This window comes from Dicentrarchus labrax, unplaced genomic scaffold, assembly GCF_905237075.1.
Source record: "Dicentrarchus labrax unplaced genomic scaffold, dlabrax2021, whole genome shotgun sequence".
Lineage (NCBI taxonomy): Eukaryota > Metazoa > Chordata > Actinopteri > Moronidae > Dicentrarchus > Dicentrarchus labrax.
Genome location: NW_026136704.1, coordinates 32,285,217 through 32,310,419, shown reverse-complemented (window position 1 = coordinate 32,310,419; position 25,203 = coordinate 32,285,217). Strand labels below are relative to the sequence as shown.

The window sequence follows — 25,203 nt, the reverse complement described above, 5'->3', positions numbered from 1 at the left end:
TTGTACGAATAACAACAAACTTTATTTACAAGATCCTTCACTGACAAAACCCCACAAACAACTCAAACACAAAGTTATTTTAATCATTTATAAAAAGGGAAAAATAGAGTTAAAGGTGATGTCTTCAAATGTCTCGTTCTGTCCAACCAACAGTCTAAAAGAAAATCCTGTTTTGATTATATGTATCCAGCAAACTTTATTTACAAGATGAACATCACATAACCACAATAAAGTCCCCCTCAGAAATACTAATACTATAACTACTGTAACTACTGTAACTACTGTAACTACTGTCACTAATGTAACTAATTTAACTACTACTAATAATAATATGTATTAAAAAGGGACAAAACCAAACAAGACAACTTTAAAGTCTAAATAATAATAATAATAATAATAATAATACCAATAATAATTATTATTATATAAAGGATAAATCAAATGCAAATTAAAATAATAATCTATCACAAAAGTTGTATTATTATTATTATTATTATTAGGTTAATTATATTATTATTATTATTATATAAAGGATGAATAAAAAATTAAATAATTAATTAAGAACACCATATTAATATTAATAAAACCATTATTAATATTAATAAAGAAAAATAAATAAATAAAACTATTATCTATTAATAATAGAAGATAAAAAATTACAAATCAAATAATAATAATAATAAATTACTATTATATCACTATACTGATAATACTGTATTACAGTTAATATAATACTATATTATTATTATGATTAATATTATAAAACAAATGATTACGAAAATATAGAAAATAATATAATAATAATGACAGTTATAACAATAATTCTATTTATATATCACCTTTTAAAAACAGAGTTTACAAAGTGCTTCTGTGATACACAAAATGTAATTAAATATAAAAATAAAGTAATAAAATAATAAGAGCAGAATAGAAGCCATGACAATAAAAAATAACATATAACACACATAATCATCATTTCTTAAACTATAAATGAATACAACACAGGAGGATGATGGTATAACGTATTTATTAAATACAACCCATAAACATGAAGACACTGACATATAAAACATAAATCAACATGAATAAAACATTCAGTACTCCTCCGACCAGCAGGTCATGAGATGATTAAGAGGTTCTGATACATTTTCAGACTATGTTTTTGGACTTTGTTTCTCTCTAATCTTTCAGTTTCATTTTGGTGGAAATATCTGAGAGTTGTATCTCTCTAAGCCTTGAACAAGGTTGGGGGGGGGGGGGCTCGATGGTTTACTCTACAGGTCCTCGTGAGGAGGAGCTAACGAGCCTTTAAAGGTTGAGAACTTACTTTATAAAAGATGATTACAGCAGAGTCCTTCTTCCCCCATGTTGGGGCTGTTTTGATGATTTTTTCCTGAGAGAATATTGTTTCTCTTCTCTTTATCTGACTCGGTAAAAGACTGCAGCTGTAATCCTTTAAGAGGCTTTTAGCTTTTCACTGATGCTGTTGATTTATGCTTTATTGCTTCTTCTAAGAGTTATTTGTACTTGAATATGAGCCTGTTAACCTGATAATAACACTGAATCTTCATTTTGCTTCAGTTAATTCATTTGAATCTGAGACGCACATTGCTATTTAACTTCTCCTGCTTGACTTTAAAGAGTTAAAGCTCATTATTAAATTAACCTCAGCCACAGAAGAGGTGCAGATTGTGCAATACTTATCAATAGTGGGTGATACAACTACATATAATGCACATTGAGATATAATCTGCTCCGTAAGATTAATATTATTAATTTTCTAGTTGTTTAATAGGAGTTTAAACAACCTGTTTCATATACAAGTAAAATAAAAAAGGCTGATAAGAAGAGAGATTTGTTGTTTATACATACGATATAAATTGATGATATAACAATGAATAGAAACTGCTGTTTGCATTGTTTTGAAATATAAGATACCTTTAAGAAGTTGAATTACAGACTCTTTCAACCCGTTCCAGACTCCCTGAGTTACTCTGACTTGAGTACAAGTAACTTATTTAGTGTTAAGAAAAGGTAAATTAAGTAAATTGTACTTAAAACTAGTAAATGTATTACACTCATGTGCAGCATTTCTTCTTTAAAATGTGTTATTTATTATAATAAAGTAACTTAAATGTGTCTTCTTTATAGAAATGTTACCACTTAACGTAAACTGAATTTACACAATTTTCCTTATTATTAAATTAATATATTACTTGATAAAACAGCTGATATGTAATTAAAAAAAATATATATATACAATTAATTGATGTTTAATATGGTAGCCAATTAATTTGGGGGCTGACATTTTGTAAAAATATAGAGTAAATTTAAAGAAAATGAGAATTATATCACCAATATTTAAAATACTGCACAACTTTAAGTGCAGGTAAAACAACTGAGTTATTACTGGAGGATTAAGTTGTGTTTATGCTGTTAGGCAAGTTAAATTTAAGACAGTTTAAAGTGTTTAATATAAAACATGGAAAGTAATAAAATAAAGTTGGATGTGAGCTGACACAATAAAGGAACTGTAGGTGGCGACAAACACCAGTTTTCTTTCACAGCTGATTCACCTGTTCAAAACTGGAAATTAAATTATATTGACTTCACAATAAAAGGACTTCTGTTCACCTGTGAATAATTGAGAATAATTTGGTTTCTAAACACCCTATTACATCAATTTATCTATATCCACTAAACATTTTACTTTATTTACTATTAAATTAAATTAAATACATATAGATGTTTCCTTAAGTACAAATGGGTTCTTAATCTCAGTGTGGCTGAAATATCACATTTATTTATATAATATTTAATACTGAAATTAAACTGTTCTGTTTTTCATTACTTATTAATGGATCCAGTTCTCAGCCTTTTAGTATTTTTTTCATTACACTTCCTTTATACTGTATATTGTTATTTTCTATATTGTTATATACTGCAGTATAATGCACATTATTATTGTATATTTTTACATTTTCTATATATAGTTGGTATATTTTGTAAGATAATACACTTATTGTAATGTCCTGTTTCTTATTTTCATTTCTTATAATGTCTAAGCAACCAGGGGATCAATATTTTTCAGATTCTTTATTCTTTATTTATTTTATTCCTCAAACACTTAAGCCTATCCATTCAATCAACCTACGTAAGTTTATTTATGTATCTCCTTTAATTCAATTCCTGAAATATCTAAATCTTTTATTTTGAAAAAAGAAACAATAAAAATCCACAGTGACGTCATTAAGGTGTGTTTCTCTCACTGTGGTTACTCACGAGCCAGGTATGAGGTAGAAGTGTGTGTGTGTGTGTGTGTGTGTGTGTGTGTGTGTGTGTGTGTGTGTGTGTGTGTGGAGTCCCTCACGGACCAGAATCAGAAACTGCAGGTCAGTTTGAAACCGGGTCCGAACCCAGAACCATGTCGCTGGAAGGTACGTTCACTGCCCTCCTTCTCCTCCTGGTCAGTGGAGGCTCTGCTGTGATTGGTAAGTTAAAACTCTTTTATATTGGAGGTTTATACTACATCAGAGTTTTGATTAACTACTTAAAAAAATAGTAAAAAGTAAAGTTAGACTTTTTAAAGTATATATTTTAAATAAATATAATAACTCGAGTAGAAGTTTTACTGCTCAGTACACTAAATAATACCAATAAATAAATAGAATTAAATGTAAAAATGTGTGTTGTTCAAAGTGTAGCTGCAGAATATATATAGATATTTCCAAAACATTAACATTTAGTTTTAATTTAATCCTTTATTTAAACCGGTAATCTCGCAGTATAAACGTGTACAAACACACTTAATGTGTGTAAATTAAATAAATATAGCTCGTTATTTTACTTCTATAAAGGCTGCACACTCACTTATCTGCATCCAAATACACATATTTTGATGAATTTAACAGAATATTGATTTGAGCTTTAGTTTATCGGAGAGTAGTAAAAATATGTTTAAAAGTATTTAATAATGAACCTGTGAAGCCTAAAGTCTCCTTTTGTCTGTTTTTATATCATAAACCAAACACTTTTTGAACTTAATGAACATTTGTGAGAATTTATAGTTGTATGAACTACTTTTTCTTAATTAATTGATCACTCATTAGTGAAAATAATAATTTAAAGCCATAAACATGAGAAGGTTAAAGGGTTAAAGATGTGTTCAAGGCTCCAGATATCAATTTATCTTCTCCGTCCAGTGAATTTATGGCCATTTTATAACCGTGTGATTAATCTTAATCCTAAAAACAGATTTTCCAGATTTCTTCCTTCAGTTAATAATTGTAAAAAGATGGAGAGTTTCTGGATGTCCCAGCCTGTTTCTGTGGTTTCTGGGACTCGTTCAGTCCTAGAAATGTTTGACAAACCCCCACATGGTCGAGAGGAGATTGATAAAGTAAACAAAAAGGTTTTTTTTTTTACTAAAGGTGTAAAGAAAGTGTTGATAAGTCCAGTATCAGTTCTCACAAACCTTATTTTTAACAGGTTATCAGTCTAACACACTAACACATAGCCTCTATATGATGGTTTGGTGTAGAGTTTTCCTCTAAGATAGCGTGTTCAGCTTACACGTCTGTTTATGGGTCTTTTTTTAGTCTTTTTCCTGTTTTTATTCGCAGTTCCTTCTCCAACAAACCTGAAAGTGCGCTGCCAGAATCTCAGAGTCACCGTCAGCTGGAAATACAGCGAGCTGCAACCACAAACCGTCTTTAGCATGAATATCAGCGGTTCCTACGGGTAAGATTCAACCACCCTGAAGCTGAAATAAGTGAATGTAAACTTTGGATTAAGAAGAAGATTCCTTCCAAGACATGCGTTAAGACATACATTCCTGAACCAAATCTTAAGACCGGGGGGAAAAAGTACCGTAAACTTCTAATAGTAGCCCGGGCGTTTATTTGCTTAAATCACTGAACTCCTTCTGCCTTTATTGGGGACAGGCCTCTATTTGGGACAGGCGTCCTTCAGCACAAATCTCAGATGGAAAACCTCTCTAACTGTACTGCTTCTCTTGAGTTTTGTTAAGTAAATTTGACAACTTACAGTAAAAAAAAATTCTATGCCAGCACCATGACACGTGAACGTGAACGTCGTATGTTTTACGGCAGCTGAGGTACAATCAGTGAGCAACCGACTTCACGTGATATTATTCACAACTCGGATTAATTTTAATGAAAGCCTTTGATTCTTTTGATCAGTGGACCAAGCGGGTTTTAAGATGTTTTATACATTCAGATAATTTCTGTAAAATTCAGGCCAGGCCTTTATTGGAGACCTGCGTTTATTTGTCAAAACCTGTAGCCACACCAGGCTTTTAAAAGAGACCTGTGTCTGTTAGGGACCCTGCTTTTATTGGGAGTTTTACAGTATTTGCATTTTGTGCTAGTGGAACATAACGAGGTTGTAAGTAGAACTTCAAAATGCAAAAAGATAAAACAGAAACAAGAGACAAAAACATAGAGTAGGCAATTTATTGAAAACTGCATTTAAACTCAAACAGCAGATCAAAAGTTTAAGACCATAGCCCAAAAAAAACTAAAAACTGAACTAAACATGTCAGAAAGGGACTCAGTAGTGAGTAGCCCCATCGTTGTTGCTCATCACTTAAAAAGTTTAGCCAGCCGTGGTTTTACGCCCCTGCACAACCTGAAGCTCCATTGTTCCATTGAAGGAAAAAGCTCCTGAGATCATGATGGAGCCTCCTCCACTGTGCTGCATAGAAAACATCTCCAGTGGGGTCTCCTTGTCATGCCGGTAACGTTGGAAGCCATCAGGACCGTCCAGGTTAAATTTTTTCTCATCAGAGAATAAAACTTTCTTCCACCTTTCAATGTCCCACGTTTGGTTCTCCCTTGCAAGAGACGTGGCCTTTGAAGACGTATTTTGTTCTTTAAGCCCTTCTGTCGCAGATGCCGTCTGATGGTTATTGGGCTACAGTCAACATCAGTAAGGGCCTTAATTTGGGTCGAGAATCGGTCTGTGTCTTCACGGACAGCCCGTCAATTAATTAACGCAAATTACAACGACTGATAACTTCTGAACTGGTCCTGATAAGCTTTAAAAATGCAGTCAAATTAAAATTGTTAATCAATTATGAAGTTATTTAGTGCTTTAATTAAGATACTGGAGGTAAAATTAGCATAAATCTGATGTTTTTTTGTTTCTGAATGGTGTTTTTTCTTTTTCTTTTTCTTTTTCTTTTTCTTTTTCTGTACTGTTGCTCATTGCAGGAAGGAGTTTAGGATCACAGACCATCAATATGATCTGAGCGACTTCATCTGGGAATCTGAGGCGCACTACATGGGCTCATATTACGTCACTGTAACCGCCATACAGGGAGGAACCCGGTCTCAACCAGTGACATCTGAAACATTCGCCTTTAACTCTGTAAAGACGACCTCTATACAATGTAAGCAATGTGCATATGTAAAGATGTGTTTTTTTCCCCTGTAAATCAGAAGTACTAGAATGTGGTTCTAATTAAAGTTTCTTTTGCATGAATAAAACTAAGATTTTTCTTGCAGGTGAATTATATTTTCCTCCTGTGGCTCTGATTAAAAAGGATTCAGGGGCCGTGATTAGTTTCAGGAACCCCTTCCACTTCTACAGAGAACTGAACCTGGCCAAAAAGAAGGATTCTGCCTCCTTTCACTTCAGTGTCGTAGTGTCTAATGTAAGTACAAATAATTTTACAGCGGGAATGCTGCAAGCAGAAATGAATGTCACTTCACTCTACTCTACTTCTCTGCCTCCGCTCCAAAACAATGGATGTTATTATTGTTAATGTAATAACATCCATATAAGCTAAGTAGCGATGTTTGATATTATCTTGTTCTGTGACTTTCAGGAGGAATTTGACAGTGAATGCAACTTGTATCAGGAAAACTGCACACACGACATCTCGTCTCCTGAGGATGTGAAGTGCGTTGTGCTGAACGGATTGTTGTTTGATAGTATTAATGTCGGCCAAGTGAAGTTCATACCACAGAAGAAAGAAATCTGTATTACTCAATCTACCGGTAAGGTTTCCTCAGACTCTCACTGCACCAAAACGTGTCTGTGTGTTTGAAAGAATATTTAGCATGTTTACCTTTTTACAAAGAAGATCCTTTACAGCTTCTTTGAGGGACAAAGTCTGTGATGGCCTTAAATGTCCGGCGCTGCAATAAAATTCAGCATTCCTGCATTCAAAACCTTACTTAAGTAAAAGTTAAATCAGCTAAATCTACTTAAAGCTGTGCCTCCAGGATTTTACAGGATTTTTGGGGGGGTTGTTGTGGTCTAAAAGGCCTGATTTCACTGCAGCTTTTCTAAAAAATTGAATGGGTTTTTAGGAAGAAAGTGAACATGTTGCTATACTTCTAAACTACTAATACTAAAAATCAAAGGCAACTTGTTCCAGTAAGAATAAGTTCAGTGTTTTGCACGCAGGAACTGCTCTGATTGGGCAGAATTTATAGAGATTTGAAGGTTGAATTTGTGTTAAAGGAGGTTAAAGTATTCAGATTCATTCTGCAGTAAAATGTTCCCTGTCTGTGTTTTACTATTATATTGATGTTTTGGATGAATATTACTGCTGCATTAATGTGGAGCTGTTTAAGATTGAGCTCATTTGAACTACTTTATATACTGTTGGGTTGTTTAATCTAAAGCAATGCATCATATTCTTTAAGATCTACATATGTTTGTGCACCAGGGGGAAATCTCTGAATAATTACTATCCTTTGAACACTTCTTTTAAATCCTAAAATGTCCGAACAATGAAACGTAATAATTTTTTTGATTGCAGATGTTTACATGGTAACACTTGTGATCCTTCTGTCTGTCGTTGTCGTCGTACTCGTTGTGGTTACCATTATCATCTGTAAGGCGAAGGCCAGGACAAACCTTCTGGTAAGGCTGAAAAAAAAACCCATTGCTAATCATGTTGCTTTAGTTGTTTTTAACCTTTTGTATAAAACCCTTTTGTCCTCTCCGTCTTCTTGTGTGTGTTTCGATCAAGGAGGAGGAGCAGGATCAGGAAGAACAACAGGAGGAGAAGGAGGAGGAACATAGACCCTATTTCAGAGACTTCGACAGACTACACTTCGACAGACTACACTTTGGAGACGTGGGCAATGGAGACGTGGGCGATGGAGACGTGGGCGATGGAGACGTGGGCGATGGAGACGTGGGCGATGGAGACGTGGGCGATGGAGACATGGGCGAGGATTACATTCCGAGGACTCAATTTAGGATTTAAGTTTCGTTTAATGGTGATTTTTAACTCCAAGACCACAATCACACGTTCGTACCTCTGGGCTGAATAAAGCCTAAACCCTTTTTTGAATTAACCAATAAGAAAACTCACATTTATTCCCCCTTTTTAAACAGATTTTAAAGAAGATGCAGTAGTGAATGTGACCTTCCAGTCACCTTCCAGCTGTTTTCTGCCTGCTTACAGACGTTATCGTGCTGGATCCCCGACCTACAGCCAGTCTCAGCAACTGTGGCATTTTATCAGATGCAGATTATTGTTTGAGAACAGCTACTTCAAAACAAAACAGGGAGGGAAGAACAAATTACAAATTGTATAAGCTTTTTATTTTTGTCTTTGAGTATTGGCTGAACCTGTGGGTGACACGTGTATTCATGAAGGAAAGTGCTTGGTGTTTAGAGTTTTACTTTTTTTAAAAGGGACGGTGTCGTAAACGGGCATCTTCTCACTTGGTTTTATTTACCCACATTTGGAGATGTCTGCCAACATTTTTGACAATAAATTAATTGGTTTTGAGTCAAATTTCAGCTTCTCAGATGTGAATATTTTCTAGTTTCTTTAGCCCTCTATGACAGCAAACTAAATGTGTTTGGGTTACAAGACATTTAAGGACATCACATTGGAATTTGGGAAACATCAACCAACATTTTTAATCAGTTTCTGACATTTTAAGGACCAAACACATATAACAAAATAATTATCTACAGAACACGCTGTCAGCAGTCTCTATAGGGACTATTTCTTTGGTAGAAAACTGATCTGTGGATTGTCCAAAGCAAACATAGAAACTACATTAACACAAACACACAACACAAACATTAAACTCTATTGTTGTAGTATATCTCAAAATCTGGACAGATAAAACTAAATGACGAAGAACCACTGAGGTAAAATATACGTGTGAGCTTTCAGACTCTTCTTTGTTTGGTTATCACCTCTCACACAGTCTGGACTTCCCACTCCTGACAGAACACGTTTTATAAATACCTTTGAATCTCTTGTAGAAAGTGTCACACCTACTCAGTGCAGTTCATCAGAGAGTGTATCTTCCCCAACGCTACTGTTGGGCAACCGGTGACCTGACAAACTGGCTCTGTGGGCAACGCGTGGGAGTGTTTGAATTGCGTACACTTCAGGGTTTGGTCATGTTTTTAAAGCTGTAAATTAGTTTAAGCTTGTGTTGTATAAGACTGGCTTTTATGCAGCTGATTACCACTGACTATGGAACTCTTTTATCTTTTGATGTTTTACATTTCATTGTCTTTAAAAAATGTGTATTTATTGTTGTTTGTTGTTTTTTTAAGTGTTGTTTCCGCTTTGCTATGTGAAGCACTCGTATGAAATGGATGTTTGTATGAAAGGTGCTGTATAAATAAAGTTGAGTTGAGAAGTTTCTCCTGTTGTACCACCAGACTTAAAGACAGCTTCTTCCCTCAGACTACTTCCTCAACGATTCATCATACAAATGAACTTTAATCAATTTTTATTTTTAATTTTTTTGTAGTAAGTAGCTTAAAAGGAAACTACATCTGAATTTCATTCACAAAAAAATAACCTTGAATCTTTGAAAAGTTGTAGATTTGTCTCCCTCTGTAGATAAAAACATCTCATTCTAAGGTAACAAACACACAATGACTCAAAATAAAGGCATCAATTTATACATATGTGGAAAGTGTTGTCGGTGCATTTAGGCCAGTGGCTCCCTCCACTACGGGTCCCCAAAGCTTCATAGGGGGTCATATAGGCCTTCTTGAATTTAAAGGTTGCTAGAGAGCTTAAAAAATACACATAGTAGGTCTATAACTCAGCATTTGGTTCACTACTGTGAAGAAAAGTAAATAGAAAGTAAATTCTAATAGAAAAATGGCCTAGAAAACACTGAATTTATCCAAAAAGAACCCTGTCTGTGTGATATTAAAAATCATTAAAAAAAAAACATAATACAGACAGAGAATTGTATAAAATGTTTCCTCAAAAATGTAGTAATCTACAAGTGTAATTCTTAATGCCATCACCAGGTGGCAGCAAAGTAGAACAATGAAACCCTCCAGGAGCTGTTGAGAATAACTGTTGTACTTTTAGCCAATGAGGACTCACTGGAGGGATTTTAAAAGTGCTTCACACTACTGGATTTATTCAATTCAATTCAATTCAATTCAATTTTATTTGTATAGCGCCAATTCATAACAGAAGTTATCTCAGGACACTTTTCAAATAGAGCAGGTCTAGACCGAACTCTTTAACATTAATTACAGAGACCCAACAGTACCACCATGAGCAAGCACTTGGCGACAAGGGCAAGGGAAAAACTGCCTGTTAAAAGGCAGAAACCTAGGACAGATCCTCCGGCTCTAGGTGGGTGGTCGTCTGTCTCGACCAGTTGGGGTGAGAGAGAGAGAGAGAGAGCGACAGACAGACAGACAGGTGCACAGCAACAACAGTATTGGCAATGGCAGTCAAGCAGGACCATGGCAGGAGGCTCCACCAGGATCCATGAGAACCTGCAAGACGAGAAAGCACAAGAACTCCGGGGAAGAAGTGGAGTTAGTAACATGCATTAAAGGGACATGAATGAGTGCAGAAAGAGAGAGGAAGAGAGGAGCTCAGTGCATCATGGGAAATCCCCCGATAGTCTAGGCCTATAGCAGCATAACTAAGGGATGGTTCAGGACTCACCTGATCCAGCCCTAACTATAAGCTTTATCAAAGAGGAATGTCTTAAGCCTACTCTTGAATGTGGTGAGGGTGTCTGCCTCCCGAACCACAACTGGAAGCTGGTTCCACAGGAGAGGAGCTTGGTAACTGAAGGCTCTGGCTCCTGTTCTACTTTTAGAGACTACAGGAACCACAAGTAGCCCAGCATTCAGAGAACGTAGTGTTCTAGTGGGGTAATAGGGTACTATGAGCTCTTTAAGATATGAAGGGGCCTGACCATGAAGAGCTTTATAGGTGAGGAGGAGGATTTTAAATTCAATTCTACATTTTATAGGGAGCCAATGCAGAGTAGCTAGTACAGGAGAGATGTGATCTCTTTTTCTAGTTCCTGTCAGTACTCGTGCAGCAGCGTTCTGAATTAATTGGAGCGTTTTAATGGACTTATTGGGGCAACCTGATAATAAAGAGTTGCAGTAATCCAGCCTTGAAGTAACAAATGCATGGATTAGTTTTTCTGCATCTGTCTGTGATAGTATGTGTCTAATTTTTCTAATATTACGTAAATGAAAGAAGGCAGTCCTAGAGGTCTGCTTTATGTGGGAGTTAAATGACAAATCCTGATCAAAGATAACTCCAAGATTCCTGACAGTGGTGCTAGAGGCCAAGTTAATGCCATCTAGAGTGACTATATCTTTAGACAATGAGTCTCTAAGGTTTTTGGGGCCAAGAACAAGAATTTCGTTTTTTTCTGAGTTTAACATCAGAAAATTGCAGGTCATCCAGGATTTTATGTCCTTAAGACATGTTTGTAATTTAGATAATTGATTAATTTCATTGGGTTTGATTGATAGATATAACTGCGTATCATCTGCATAACAGTGAAAGTTAATGGAGTGATTCCTAATAATGTTGCCTAAAGGGAGCATATATAAAGTAAATAGTATTGGTCCAAGTACAGAACCTTGTGGAACTCCATGACTAACTTCAGTATTTATGGAGGATTCATCGTTAACATGTACAAACTGAGAACGATCTGATAAGTATGACTTAAACCAGGTTAGGGCAGTTCCTTTAATGCCAATTTGATGCTCAAGTCTCTGTAAAAGAATATCATGGTCAATGGTGTCAAATGCAGCACTAAGATCTAATAATACAAGTACAGAGACAAGTCCATTGTCAGAAGCAGTCAGAAGGTCATTATTAACTTTAACCAGAGCTGTCTCTGTGCTATGATGAACTCTAAATCCTGACTGAAAATCCTCAAATAAACTATTGTTATGTAGAAAGTCACACAACTCTTTGGCGACTACTTTCTCCAGAATCTTAGAGAGGAACGGGAGGTTAGAAATCGGTCTATAGTTGGCTAAAACCCCTGGGTCAAGAGTGGACTTTTTAAGAAGGGGTTTAATTACAGCTACTTTAAAGGACTGTGGTACATATCCTGATAATAAAGAAAGATTAATCATATCCAGTAAAGAAGTGCCAATTAAGGGAACAACTTCTTTAAGCAGCCTAGTTGGGATCGGGTCTAATAGACAGGTTGATGGCTTCGATGAAGAAATGATTGAAGTTAACTGATGAAGATCGATAGCAGAAAAACAGTCTAAATATACATCTAAGTTTACATTGACAGAAGTCCCTGAACTTGGAGAGCCACTGATAACTGTTGATGGCAGTTGGTGATTAATTTTTTCTCTAATAGTAATAATTTTATTATAGAAGAAGCTCATGAAGTCATTGCTACTTAAGTTTATGGGGATATGTGGCTCGATAGAGCTGTGACTCTCTGTCAGCCTGGCTACAGTGCTGAAGAGGAACCTAGGGTTGTTCTTATTTTCTTCAATTAGTGCTGAGTAATAGGCTCCTCTGGCATTACGGAGGGCCTTTCTATAAATCTTAAGATCATCTTGCCAATTTGAGCGATATTCTGATAATTTGGAAGAGCGCCATTTCCTTTCAGATTTTCTAGCTATTTGTTTTAACTGGCGGGTTTGGTGGTTATACCAAGGTGCTAGTCTCCTATGTTTTAATAATTTCCTTTTTATAGGAGCGATAGAGTCTAATGTTGATCGTAGTGAGCCTGTAGCACTATCGACAAGATTATCAATTTCAGAGGGACTAAAGTCATTATAGGACTCTGTTAAATTCAGACATGGCATTGAATTAAACACTGAAGGAATCTCCTCCTTAAATTTAGCTACAGCACTGTCAGATAGACATCTGCTGTAGGAAGTTTTGCCTAATGGCTTATAATCTAATAGTATGAATTCAAAAGTTACTAAATAATGGTCAGATAGGAAAGGATTATGTGGGAAGACTATTAAATGTTCAATATCAATGCCATATGATAAAACAAGGTCAAGAGTGTGATTAAAACAATGAGTTGGTTTATTTACACTCTGACAGAAGCCAATTGAGTCTATTAATGATATAAATGCATTACTAAGGCTGTCATTGTCAACATCCACATGAATATTAAAATCACCTACAATAATTACTTTATCTGATTTAAGGACTAAGCTTGATAGAAACTCTGAAAATTCAGATATAAAATCAGAGTACGGTCCAGGAGCGCGGTACACTATAACAAATAGAACTGGCTGCAGTGTTTTCCAGTTTGGGTGAGAAAGACTAAGAACAAGGCTTTCAAATGAATTATAATTTAGTTTAGGTTTAGGGTGAGTATTAATATGACTGGGGGGGTGGATTAATTTAGGCTAACATACTCCTCGTGGGACAACCAGGTCTCAGTAAGACAAAGTAAATCAATATCATAATCTGATATTAATTCATTCACTAAAACAGCTTTAGAGGACAGAGACCTGATATTTAACAGCCCACATTTCATTCTCTTATTTTGTGATACTGAGGAGTTGGTTTTAATTTTTATTAGATTTTTATGTTGAACTCCTCTTGTTTTTATTTCTTTAAATAATTTAGGTGGTCGGGGGGACAGACACGGTCTCTATGGGGTTTTGGGTGGGTGACTGTTCTAAAGAAAGCGCAGAGAAGTGTGTAAGACAGCAGCTCTTCACACAAATATTTGTACAATTCTTTTATATAGTCTAAAGCAGCAGCGGATCTAGAGGGATGCCCCTAAAAAGTGCCTGGCCACCCAAGTTTAGTGTCAAATTTACACATTTTGAGACAGAGAAAGTTTAACTTGAGTCACAACAACCTGCTGGATTCAGGAGTAAAGCTGCTCTGTGCTGGATTGGGCAGTCCACTTTGTAATGACTTGTTAAGGACTTGAAACTCAAAGTTTACAACTTGGGACTTGAGATTTAGTCCCACCTCTGGTATTTACAGATATACTAACAGTGGTTCACTTTAATGATTACAAACAAGACTTTGTACCACAAGGTTGGTTCTACAGCCTGTTGGCCATTTACTCAACTCTCACATCCTCTGTTCTTTAATGTGATGTTGAATATTTGTTTTTGTTTTTTTGGTATGTGATATTTACCACAATTGGTGGTTAAAGTGTTGCTGACTAATGACTGGCTCTTTATTTTGAGAGATTGTTGTACTGTGTTGCTCTGATTATGATCTCAAGGCTCTGTTATTAAAGGGCTTTCTGTGCAACTCATGGACTCTTCATACTGTGTGTGACAAACAGGCTGATGTACTGACTATAGAGCCCCATAGTGTGGTAAGAAATCACAGTCTGCAACACTTTGAATTGTACAAATAACAACAAACTTTATTTACAAGATCCTTCACTGACAAAACCCCACAAACAACTCAAACACAAAGTTATTTTAATCACTTATAAATAGTTTGTTCTGTCCAACCAACAGTCTAAAAGAAAATCCTGTTTTGATTATTTGTATCCATAGTATGTCCATAGAAACATTGCCCACAGTTATGTGATAAAATGTGTAATTATCCACTACACAGAATATTATATAGTTATAACATTAACTATGACATAATATATTAATTGTACATTGTCATTAAATTCATGTAAAAAGTTTATGTTGTACTATTAGATTTGCTGGTGTCTTCTTGTTGCCAGTAGACTTTAATTTTAAAGCAGCAAAACTGAACAGGACATACAATGTATTAAACTATAAAACTAAAATGGATAATTCAATTTAAAACTAAAGAAATGCTTTTAAGATAATTAACTAGAATTACCTGGGGAACCCAAGTGATTTAGGAATTAGTTGATCTAAATTCTTCACACCAAACGCAAGCAAAAATTCACCTCATATATATAAAACATTGCATAAACAACATCATGATACCAATTTTTGCAAAACGTACTTACTTGAACGCACCATTAAACTTCCCATCTGAATTCGGATAAAGTACAGTTAAAGTCTGTGTTTCACTCAAATTTGCTGAAAAAATCCCAAACATTATCTCCGAATATGGCGATGGTTTTGAAGGTTACATAGGTCAGATGTCAGATTCACATTTACTGACAACCTCTACCGTAGTTACACTGTGATAAAGAAATCTGTAAGTTTACGGGGTTTTTACGTTTATTTTACATGGAAATACTAATTACAAAAATATCCTGTGAATTCACGTCTAATGTAAAATAACGCGATAAATATGTAACTGTAAATAATCATAAAATTACTGCTTATTTAAAGAAAATTAACTTTTTTTCACATAAGTTGAAATACATTTGCAAATTTATAATTATATTTTTCACAGATATTAACTAGATTAAACTGTTAAATTCAAGATTTACTTGATTTACTTACTATTTTTAAAATTATGTAAAATTAGTGACATTAAAAGTATTTGTTGTGTAATTTTACATGGATTTGTTTGTTAATTGACATATCTTGTATAATTATGAAAGTTTTAACAACAGAAACATTGAATAAATGTTGTTTATCAGTGTATAAGCATTGGTAAACTGTCCAAATCCAGTTTTTATCAGTGAAAACAGCAATAATTACTGTAATCTCACAGATAATGACTTTATTACAGTTCTATAACTTTTAACATTCGGATTAAAATAATAACAATCCAATAATAACAGCACTCTGCTGTAAATGTAAGTCTGATTATTGTATTATAGCAGAGTTCACATGTATTTATAGCTCATTGCATTGGTTTTACAGTGTAAATATCTTAAATTAAACATTAAAGAGACAAAATATTACAAGATTTTATGTAGAATTAAAGCTAAAAACTATATTTTAATTATAGAAAATTACTGTATTTTTAGTTATTTTACAGGATTTCTCTGCCTGTGACTCCACTACCCAACTAAAACTTGTCTGTGCAAGTAACGCAAGTCTTTAACAAACTAAATCACATCTTTTGGTTTGAGGATCAGATAGGAGTGATCTGTAGAGGAGCACAGTCACTGTCCTCCTCAGTGCTGGGTCGGAATAAAGGGAAGATCCTGGTCCTGTAGATCCTGAATGAGAGTAGATTACTCAGGAACGGTACACTAAAGGCACATCCTGTAAAGGAGTAGATCAGATCCCTGGTATCCACGTCGTAGAAAGACACCAACCCTCCTTCATAATCCACAAAGACCCCAACCTTTTGGGGCTCTTCAGACAAGGACAGAAGGACGGGAGGGTTTGTATTGGCCTGGACGCATCCCGAATACGACCCCAGAGTCCAGCATCCATTTTCAGGACTGAGGGACACATTAAGACCCTTCCTGCCGATGGTCTCTCTTGCCATTCCGACTTCCCAGTCAGTTTGCCCCTGAAGTGTAACTTCGTAGTAGAACTTGCCATAAGAAAACCCCTCGTTTCCGAGGACAAAATGGAGGGAGTCAAACCTTTTGGGGTTGGTCGGGACTTCCCTATTTCTGCCTCCGTAGCTCACCTGTTTCCCGTCCTCGGACACAAGGAGGGAGGGGTGTGCCGTGCTCGGGTCCAGAGTCACATTCTTTGCATGTTGCCGCTGGATATTCCCCAACTCATCACCAAACACATCCTCCATTTGCATCTGTTCCTTAACCGGCTCCTCTTTATCCACCAGATTGACTTCTCTGATAATATTTGCCATCTGTTCGTTCAGCGTATCCTCCATCTTCGCCACAGCACTCCTCACTGTCTCTACATGCAGGAGACACTGGGCTCTGGCGATGAAGCAGTGTGTCGTGTTTGAATGGTGAGGAACAGACGGGAGGCCGTGGAGGAGTCTAAAGTCGTCCTCGGTCTTGGAGAGCTCCTCCAGCTCGGTGCTCTTCCGATGGTCCTCTGTGATCTCGAGCTGTAGTTGTCTGATGAGCGCTTCCGCCTGCTGTTCTGCTGCTTTCTGCTTGTCCTCCAGCAGCTGAATCAGCCAAACCTTTTGCGTCTCAATCAAGCCCACCAGAGCATTGAAGGCTTTAATAGTTTCGGCTTTAGATCTGTCCACCTCTTGCCGACCTTGCGTCACTGAGTTTTGAATTCCCTGAACCATCGCAGACTTCTTTTTCAGAGTGTCCTTGACTTGCTTCTTCACACGCGTCAGCTTAGTTTTCCTGTCCTTAAACTCTTCCTCTAGAGAGACGGCTTTGTGCATCACGTGGTCATCCCTCAAGCACACAACGCAAATGCAGCTCTTGTCTTTCCTGCAGAAAAACTCTTTTGTCTTGCTGTGTTTCTTGCACACCCTGTCCTCGAGGGTCGCCACGGGGTTGATCAGATTGTGCCACTTCAAGGCATGAACTGTGTGATGTGGCTGCAGGTGATCGTTGCAATAAGAAGCCAGGCAAACCAGGCAGGATTTCAGAGCTGTCTTACTGCAGAGGTCACAAGGAACCTTGTTTCTGAAGTCTTTGTTCTCCATATCTGTAGAAAAAGTAAGAAGAGAGAGTAGAAATCAGTAAAACAAACTCAAGTCAACAGGTGCCTCATATTGGTGCAATCACCATTTACTGGGATTCTTTCAAACTGAATTATCCACCAGGAAGCTCAAGTAGTGTGTAGCATGCACCTGCAGTACCAGAGGCTGCACTTTCAGGAACGCAATTTTAGGACCCTAGTTTTTTCGTGACACTGCCACCTACCGAACTGGATGACCAAGAACCGTATTTCATGATTGAAGGACGAGATGGACGACTACTGAAGTGTGAGTAGAGTTACTGAATGTGAGTCAACTTTTATATTTTCCACACTTAACAAACAATTCTTGGTGTCTTGAACTTGAAGCGAAGTTAATGTCAGCTAACTTTAGCCGAGCAGCTAACTACGATAAAGGCACAACAAACAGAAAACAATCTGTTAGCGTATGATAGCTTGCAGAAACTGTTAGCTTTAACTTTAACGTTTTAATGTTGCTGCACGCATGTTTCAGGGAACACGGCCTTCATACGTCTGTATTCTGGCAATTTCTCAATCAACACAGGTAGGGTTAGTTATACAGGTGGTTGCGGCCATCTTAAACCCACCTGTGTTAAGTTTAAAGATTAAGATTAAGTTTAAATAATCTTGGTAATTATGTTCTTTATAATGATATTTCTCAACGTGGTTGATATGTAGTGACAGCAAAGGTATAGAATATTATTAAATATTTATATTAGTATAATGAGCTAATTACACAAATTGCCCAACATGCACCTCTTTATATAAGTGCTTGGACAAAGTAGTATTTGGGTGGAATAAACCTTTAAAACTATAATAGAAAGTAGTATTTAATTTAATTCCACCTTCAGCAACTGCACAGTCATTGTGAAAGCAGAAGATAAAACATGGACTGGATTTCAGACAGTTGTTTCATAAATGCTGAACAAATGAAAACACTGACTAAGTCTAACAAGGTCACTGCAGTCGGACCTGTTTGTACAGGAGCCTCCACCGATAACTGCCTCTTTACTTTACACATTAGTTGTGTTAAATAATGGCAAAATAACAATTTATTTAAATAAATGTTTGTTTTCTGTTTGCTGCTATCCTGTTAATGAGGTGTAACATATTATACACAGCTTGAAGTATCATTACACTGTCGTATTATACTTTTATGGAAGACCTTTATATAGATTTGATGCTCTACAGTTTACTTTAATACCTTTATTATGAAAATAAAATACATTAAATAGGCTAACAAAGAGTCAGAACTGGTAAAAAGTCAGAGCTCACTTGTTTGTCGGCTGTTGTTTGGAGAGAAGTCGTCATCACAGTTTTATTTCCTGAAACAGGAAGAACACGCCCTGTGTGTGCGTGCTGTGTGTGTGTGTGTGTGTGTGTGTGTGTGTGTGTGTGTGTATGTGTGTGTGTGTTTATCTACTTATCTTTAAGAGGACCAACCAGGAGCTTTGTACCCTGAGAGTGGGGACGTGTTTGGAAAGTCAAAAGTCAAAAGATTTTGGAAAGTAAAGATATTTTTAGGCACATTTTGGGAAAGTTTCGATCAAAAGCCTGACTGGAAACATCACAACAACAACATGATGGGATGTATACGAACCAGGACAGGAGGACAGTGCGTGATTAAAACCACCCAGAAGATCTTTGGTACTTTGCTACCCAGCATCAGTGATATTGGTGAGGTGAAGGGCCTGCAGATTTTTTTCTAGATACTCTCTGTAAAGTTTTACCCAGAAACCTGTTTTGCATGACGGTAGTGACGTCATATTTATGATAATTTGACTTTAATGCATCCTGAAGTCCGTCAGGAGTCATTGTCAGGATTAAAGTAACAGTAACAATAAGGATTTCTATATCACCCCCTACAGGCCAGTTTTCTCTCTCCATCTACCATAATATTTATCTAATCGGTCCTTTTTATATCCTTTGTTTGAATTTAATTTAAAAGAAATAAATAAAATAGGATTATCAATATCAAATGAAGTAATACATTTTGAATGTAAAACATGTAATGTAATTAAAAAACAATGAATCCTTGAAAAAAACGGGGAAATTTAATGTTTTGCTAAGATAAAGGACATAATGTGTTCGCAGTTACGTATTAACAAGGACACTATCAGACATTTTTAATAAAAACGAGGATAATATAAATTAAAGTTTAAACTGCTGTGTTCACTGACGGAGTCGACAGTGAACAACGTCCTTTTAAAGTCACATTAGATCGAAGTCATTCCATATTCGTACAAACATTTCAGTTGTTGATTACAGCAAAAAATCTGTTTCTTTCTGTAACATTATCTGTTAGTGTCACTTTACTACCAACTCTCTGTTACTAAAATAAAGCAGCCACAGCCTGTTCACAGAGCTGCCAACTCTCACGCTTTCGCCATGTGACACACAATTTTGCCTGTTTCCACACGCACTCACGCCACACATCCAATTTCTCACACAAAAAAAATAAATCTTTTTTGCGTGAGAAATTCCAATCTTGGGCCGAGACTCGTTCGATCTGCATCTGATACTGATTATGCCCCTTTTTTGGTAATGCATTCATCTGTTTTATTGCTTGAAAAAGTTGAACTGTTTAAGCACTTTATTTGTTGCACTTTATTTGTTTCTGATGTGGTGGGAGGCTTTGAATATAGAATAATGTCCCTCCCTGACTAATCTTGTGTCGTTTTTTGGCTGAACATAAGTCATGAAGTGCTCTTAGGAATACAATTATTCACAACATAGGTTAAGAATTAGTTTAATACCATTTTAATCAAAATATCTATCAACCTACAGGTACCTAGGTCAAATCTTAAACACTGGTCTATGAATAAGGCTTTACTGTGATACAGGCAGTCATTTAGGCACAACAATAGTTTTCTGGTTGAATGTTCAGCTCAAGTCCAGAAGGCCCTACAAGTCATGATGCCGAACATGAATCAGAATAAGTTCAGGTATTGCACATCTTTAGCAGACCACCCAAAAATCCACTAGAATGCTGGAAATCACATCTACTTAATCCAAAATTTCCTGGGGGTTGGACCTTCAGCTATGTCTGCTTCTCAGAGTGTAACCAATATTGTCCATCTCCAGTAGGCTGCCCCTATCAGCGGCTTTGGGCCTCCCCACAAACCACCAGAATGCAGGGTACAACATGGGTACAACATCAAATTAATTCCAATTCTCTGATATCTGAGCCACCAACTTATGTGGCTGCGTGCGCGGCATCATTTTGATCACCCCCGACAAAATCTCACTCCAAGGTTTTTTGAAAAGTTGGCAGGTATGTGTTCACACTGCTGCCATCTGGAGGAAGTACAGACGTCACCCATCAGTTTGTGAAGAAACGTTTTGAAGCCTCCAGTTTGGCGTTTTAGCTGACGCCATGATAGTAAAGCAAGTTGATCTACAGCGATTGGCTGCGCAGTTTTGACTCGTCCGTAGCAGGAAACAATGGCGGCTCGCCTGGTCACACAGGATCTGGTATTCCAGATAAACAGTAAAATGTGTTTGTGAACAGATTTGAGGAGCCAATAGTCAACAACAGAATCTGGATCTGTATGGAACGCCAAAGGGCAGAGACAAAGCGTCAGTCTTAGACGAGTTGGGAATGAGAATGGGTTTCTGATCAGCACTGATTGACAGTTTGATCTGTTTGGTGAGTTGAGCTGGACGGACTCACTGAGAATGAGCTGTCAATCACAAGGTAGCCCCGCCCTAAAGCATACCCTGCTTTATGGTCTGTTTTACTCTAAATGGGACCATCAGTTACTAAATGAACATCATGCTGTATGGAAGAAGACTGAAACTAGAGACTGAGACCAGAAACTCATCAGGAAACTGTTTACTGAGCTCAGAAATCAGCTGAGAACTGTTTGTAATCTTTATTGTTTTATAGTGTAATTCCTATTATTATAATTTATATTGTTATTATTATGTCCCTTTTTCAAAATAAGAGCGTTCATTTATATATTTTTAGAAAGAGTTGTCGGTCGGTTAATGCTTTATAACGTGTTTATAACGTGTTTATAACGTGTTTATAACGCGTACGTGACGCCGGCGCAGCTCCAGAGACATGAATTGAATTAAATGAGAGAGAGAGAGAGAGAGAGAGAGAGAGAGAGAGAGAGCATCAGTGTTGTTTGTGCAGAGACCAGAGAGGAGAGGAGCTCTTCAGCGAACAACCAGCGGCTTGTGTTTCAGGTAGGAGCAGCTTTATTCTGCGTGATATCGGTGATTATTGATGATTATTGATGGTTATTGATACATGCATGTGTGTATTGGTGTGAGGATGAAGATGATGCTGAGGCAGAGGAATGGAGAGAGAGAGAGAGAGAGAGAGAGAGAGAGAGGCGCTGTTCAAAAGCAAACCTGTGATAATAACTGAGCCTTCCCCTCCTCTGACAGACAGCTGGAGACGTTTTTAAACCGATATTGTTTGTTTTTAATGTTTATTTCTGTTTAATCTTCATATTCGTGCGTTTTTTCTGCGTCTGCGCGTTTTCATTGTTTGTCGGTGGGGCGTTTTTCTCTCTCCCCCCGATCCGACCCTTCACTACGCACATTGGCCCAAACCTCCACCCGGAGCTGAGTCTGCGTCTATCTCGTGTTTTTATTCTTTCTTGACATCCCAAACGTCTCCGGGGGGTCTGAGCTGGAGCTGTGCGGGACGCGGGCTGCGCCATTTCTGCGTGTTTGTGCGGTATTTTTGTGTCTCAGGCTCCGTTTGTGGTAAAATGGAGGCTGGATGGAGGAGGAGGATGCTGCCATGGCCTCCCTCCCTCCTCTTCCTCCCCCTTCCTCCTCTCACAACCTGCTCATCACATGGTCCTCACACACTCTGCAAACCAGACCAAATCTATGGAAGTCCACTAACACACGATTCTGTACATTATTATAATCAGAAACTTGTTTTTTACTAATTATTTTGTGATGCTAAATCAGAATATTGAGATATTAAATCAGAATATTGAGATATTAAATCAGAATATTGAGATATTCTGTCATTATTTTGCCGTTAATGTACTTCCATACAGATCATATAGAGGCATTAATGTGTGGGATAAGTGTGTATTCCCACAGTGTGTCTGTAGAACCAGTACAAGGTCATTATTGATTATCTATCAGCCTACAGTGCTCCACAAACACTGCCTCACTCCACTGATGCTAAGACTAATAAAAGGTTTTATTTATAATAACAATGATAATGTTTAATATTGAGAAATAAGACTTTATGTCTCTTTTTCTGGACGTCCAAACTGCTGTTTTAAAGCTCCAGAGTGAAACATTGGCATAAATATAATATTAATAGGTGTGTTTTCATTAGTGTTTAATCACCTGAACAATAATCTCAATAAGATGATTTTATTTTCCAGTGTGTGAACTATACGGTGGCTTTTGAGGGACCTCACTTGTTTTATTATTGGTTCAATTTGCTCTAGTTGCAAAGAAACATTCATAGCTGCGACCGCGTAGGGCTAATAATCAGCTTTTTACCCCGACGTATGTATTAATAAGGCCTAATTTTACACATAATCCACGATGATAAAGAAACAGAACTAGCCTATTGTCAATAATATTTGACAGATTGAATGTTTTTAGGGGAGCTGATGTCTTTTTAAGAGGCTCCTCTGTAGTCCGCCGTGTTTCTGGTTGAGTAAAATCCAACACGTTCTCAGGTTGTCGAATACCAACGCCGGTTTGTCCACAATGTCCTCTTTAGTCCACAGAGGGTCTCTAACTCAGATTGTCAGGTACTATAAGGTTTGTTTAGGGTCAGGAGGTCTTGGGTTTGGGTAACTGGATGGACTCAGACCTCCCATCATGCCCTCCACCTGAAACAGTCAGACATCGGTGTTGTTGTGAGCTTCGGTCCGGCTGCAGCGGTGAAGTTCATCCTCCGTATCTGTGCGTCCACGCTGACTCATACGGTCCTGTTGTGTAACCTCCGTCGTGGCCTCAGCTGAGTCTGTGTCAGGACCACAGATAAACCTCACGGACTCAGAGACAGTTAATTACTTTAAATTAAATCCATCAACAGTCACAGCAGGAAGTGTTCGTAGTGACAGACAGAGGAAGAACAACCTGAAACACAGACGTTCACTTCAATTTGACTTTAATCAACCTGTTTTTATACAAATCAGAATATATACCAGGGTTCCCACACATCCTGGGAACTGATTAAGGGTCATTTGGTGCCTTTTACATTACATGCATTATCTCTATAATACATTGTATTATTGTTGTAATTGCAATTTGATGTTAAATCCTGTGAAACCTTCATAAAAAACACTAAAAAAAAACAGGATTTCAGCCTGTTTTCACTCTCTAACGCTGTAAAATGATTTTAATCCTTCACAAATCTTATTTTTATTCATTATTGTGTGAATCTTATTTACAATTTAGACATAAAATGCACATTTTAGCATCCCGCCTCCAAACATTTTAATAAGTCACATGTTCAATAAGAATTAGCTTCAGATCAAAACTTCTCTCTCTGTTTTCTGTATTTTTGGTCAGATTGTTTTGTAGAGAATGAACAGAAAATAGGAGCCAAACTGACGACTACAGACAGGATGTAGGTATAAAAAGTAAAAGTCTTTAACATGCCGGCACAACGATACGATGCACCGAAGTCCAGTAAGAACAGAAAACACAGAGCGAAGGTAACGCAGGGAATATAAACTCTGATACTACAAAATAAAAACAGGAAATAACCACAGAAAACCCCAAAAAGTTTAACCTTAACTCCTGTTACATGAATTATTTCCTACATGTTATTATATATTTTTATTTTAAGATTCTACTTGATTTAAGCGGTTAATTATGAGCCAAATTAATCAGAATCAGAAATACTTTATTCGTTTTTCCTTACAGTTGCTCATATTTAAAGAAATGCATTATATTACAATATCTAACAACAATATATATTTAATAGAAAAATATGAAAAGAGTTTAAAGTATGTACATTATAATAGAATATATAGAAGATAGAAATAAGACATGGGAACTGAGAAACTACAGTAAATGATGTAAATGTGATAAATAAATAGAAATAATGAGCATTAATGTTAATAACATTAATATTTCATCATTTGTCTGAAACTGCAGTTTATATGGTCGTTTGTGAGCAAATGTTGTCCTGAATTGTCAAAAAACAAAAACCTCCTGGAAAATGATTTGTTGTGTGGGAACGAATGTCTGATGCAACTGATAGCAACCGTTAGCTTAGCACGTAGCTTGTGCTGCAGAAAGAGGCTGACTCAGATTGAGAAACTAAAACAGCGTCCGCAGATATCGGCAGATAGAGAGGATGTAAGAGGCACATAGTGAGGATGTTTCACCTCCCAGTTTGAGTTCAAAACTTTAACGTTTATCAGAAGAATTTAAATCCATCTGTGTATCTTCCTCCCGTCTCGGATGTCTGACGGAGGAGGAGGAGGAAGATGGATGGATGGATGATGGAGGGAGCGGCTGCTGGATGGATTTCAACGTCCATTTGCTAAAGTGGAGAGTAGATTTAAT

The 25,203-nt window shown here is 36.8% G+C and overlaps 2 protein-coding genes across 4 annotated transcripts; one reads left to right on the top strand and one right to left on the bottom strand.

Moving 5' to 3' along the window:
- Nucleotides 1-3,271: 3,271 nt before the first annotated feature.
- LOC127363152 (interferon gamma receptor 1) lies at nt 3,272-9,650 on the top strand. 3 transcript variants are annotated; one of them, XM_051399697.1, is made up of 8 exons: nt 3,273-3,491; nt 4,623-4,740; nt 6,234-6,412; nt 6,528-6,676; nt 6,851-7,022; nt 7,793-7,896; nt 8,006-8,258; nt 8,377-9,650. In XM_051399697.1, the coding sequence occupies exons 1-7, from the start codon at nt 3,425-3,427 to the stop codon at nt 8,243-8,245; spliced, it is 1,029 nt and encodes a 342-aa protein (XP_051255657.1). In that variant the 5' UTR covers nt 3,273-3,424; the 3' UTR covers nt 8,246-8,258; nt 8,377-9,650. The 3 variants fall into 3 exon arrangements, with proteins under 3 accessions (XP_051255658.1, XP_051255657.1, XP_051255656.1); XM_051399698.1 differs by having other exon boundaries at nt 3,272-3,491; nt 8,009-9,650; XM_051399696.1 differs by having other exon boundaries at nt 3,274-3,491; nt 8,006-9,650.
- Nucleotides 9,651-14,591: 4,941 nt separating this feature from the next.
- Nucleotides 14,592-19,032, bottom strand: LOC127363137 (pyrin). Its single transcript, XM_051399658.1, has 2 exons — nt 18,964-19,032; nt 14,592-17,676 (listed from the first exon to the last, which is right to left on the bottom strand). Exon 2 carries the CDS (start codon nt 17,672-17,674, stop codon nt 16,214-16,216), a length of 1,461 nt encoding a protein of 486 aa, XP_051255618.1. The 5' UTR covers nt 17,675-17,676; nt 18,964-19,032; the 3' UTR covers nt 14,592-16,213.
- Between the last annotated feature and the right edge of the window lie 6,171 nt (nt 19,033-25,203).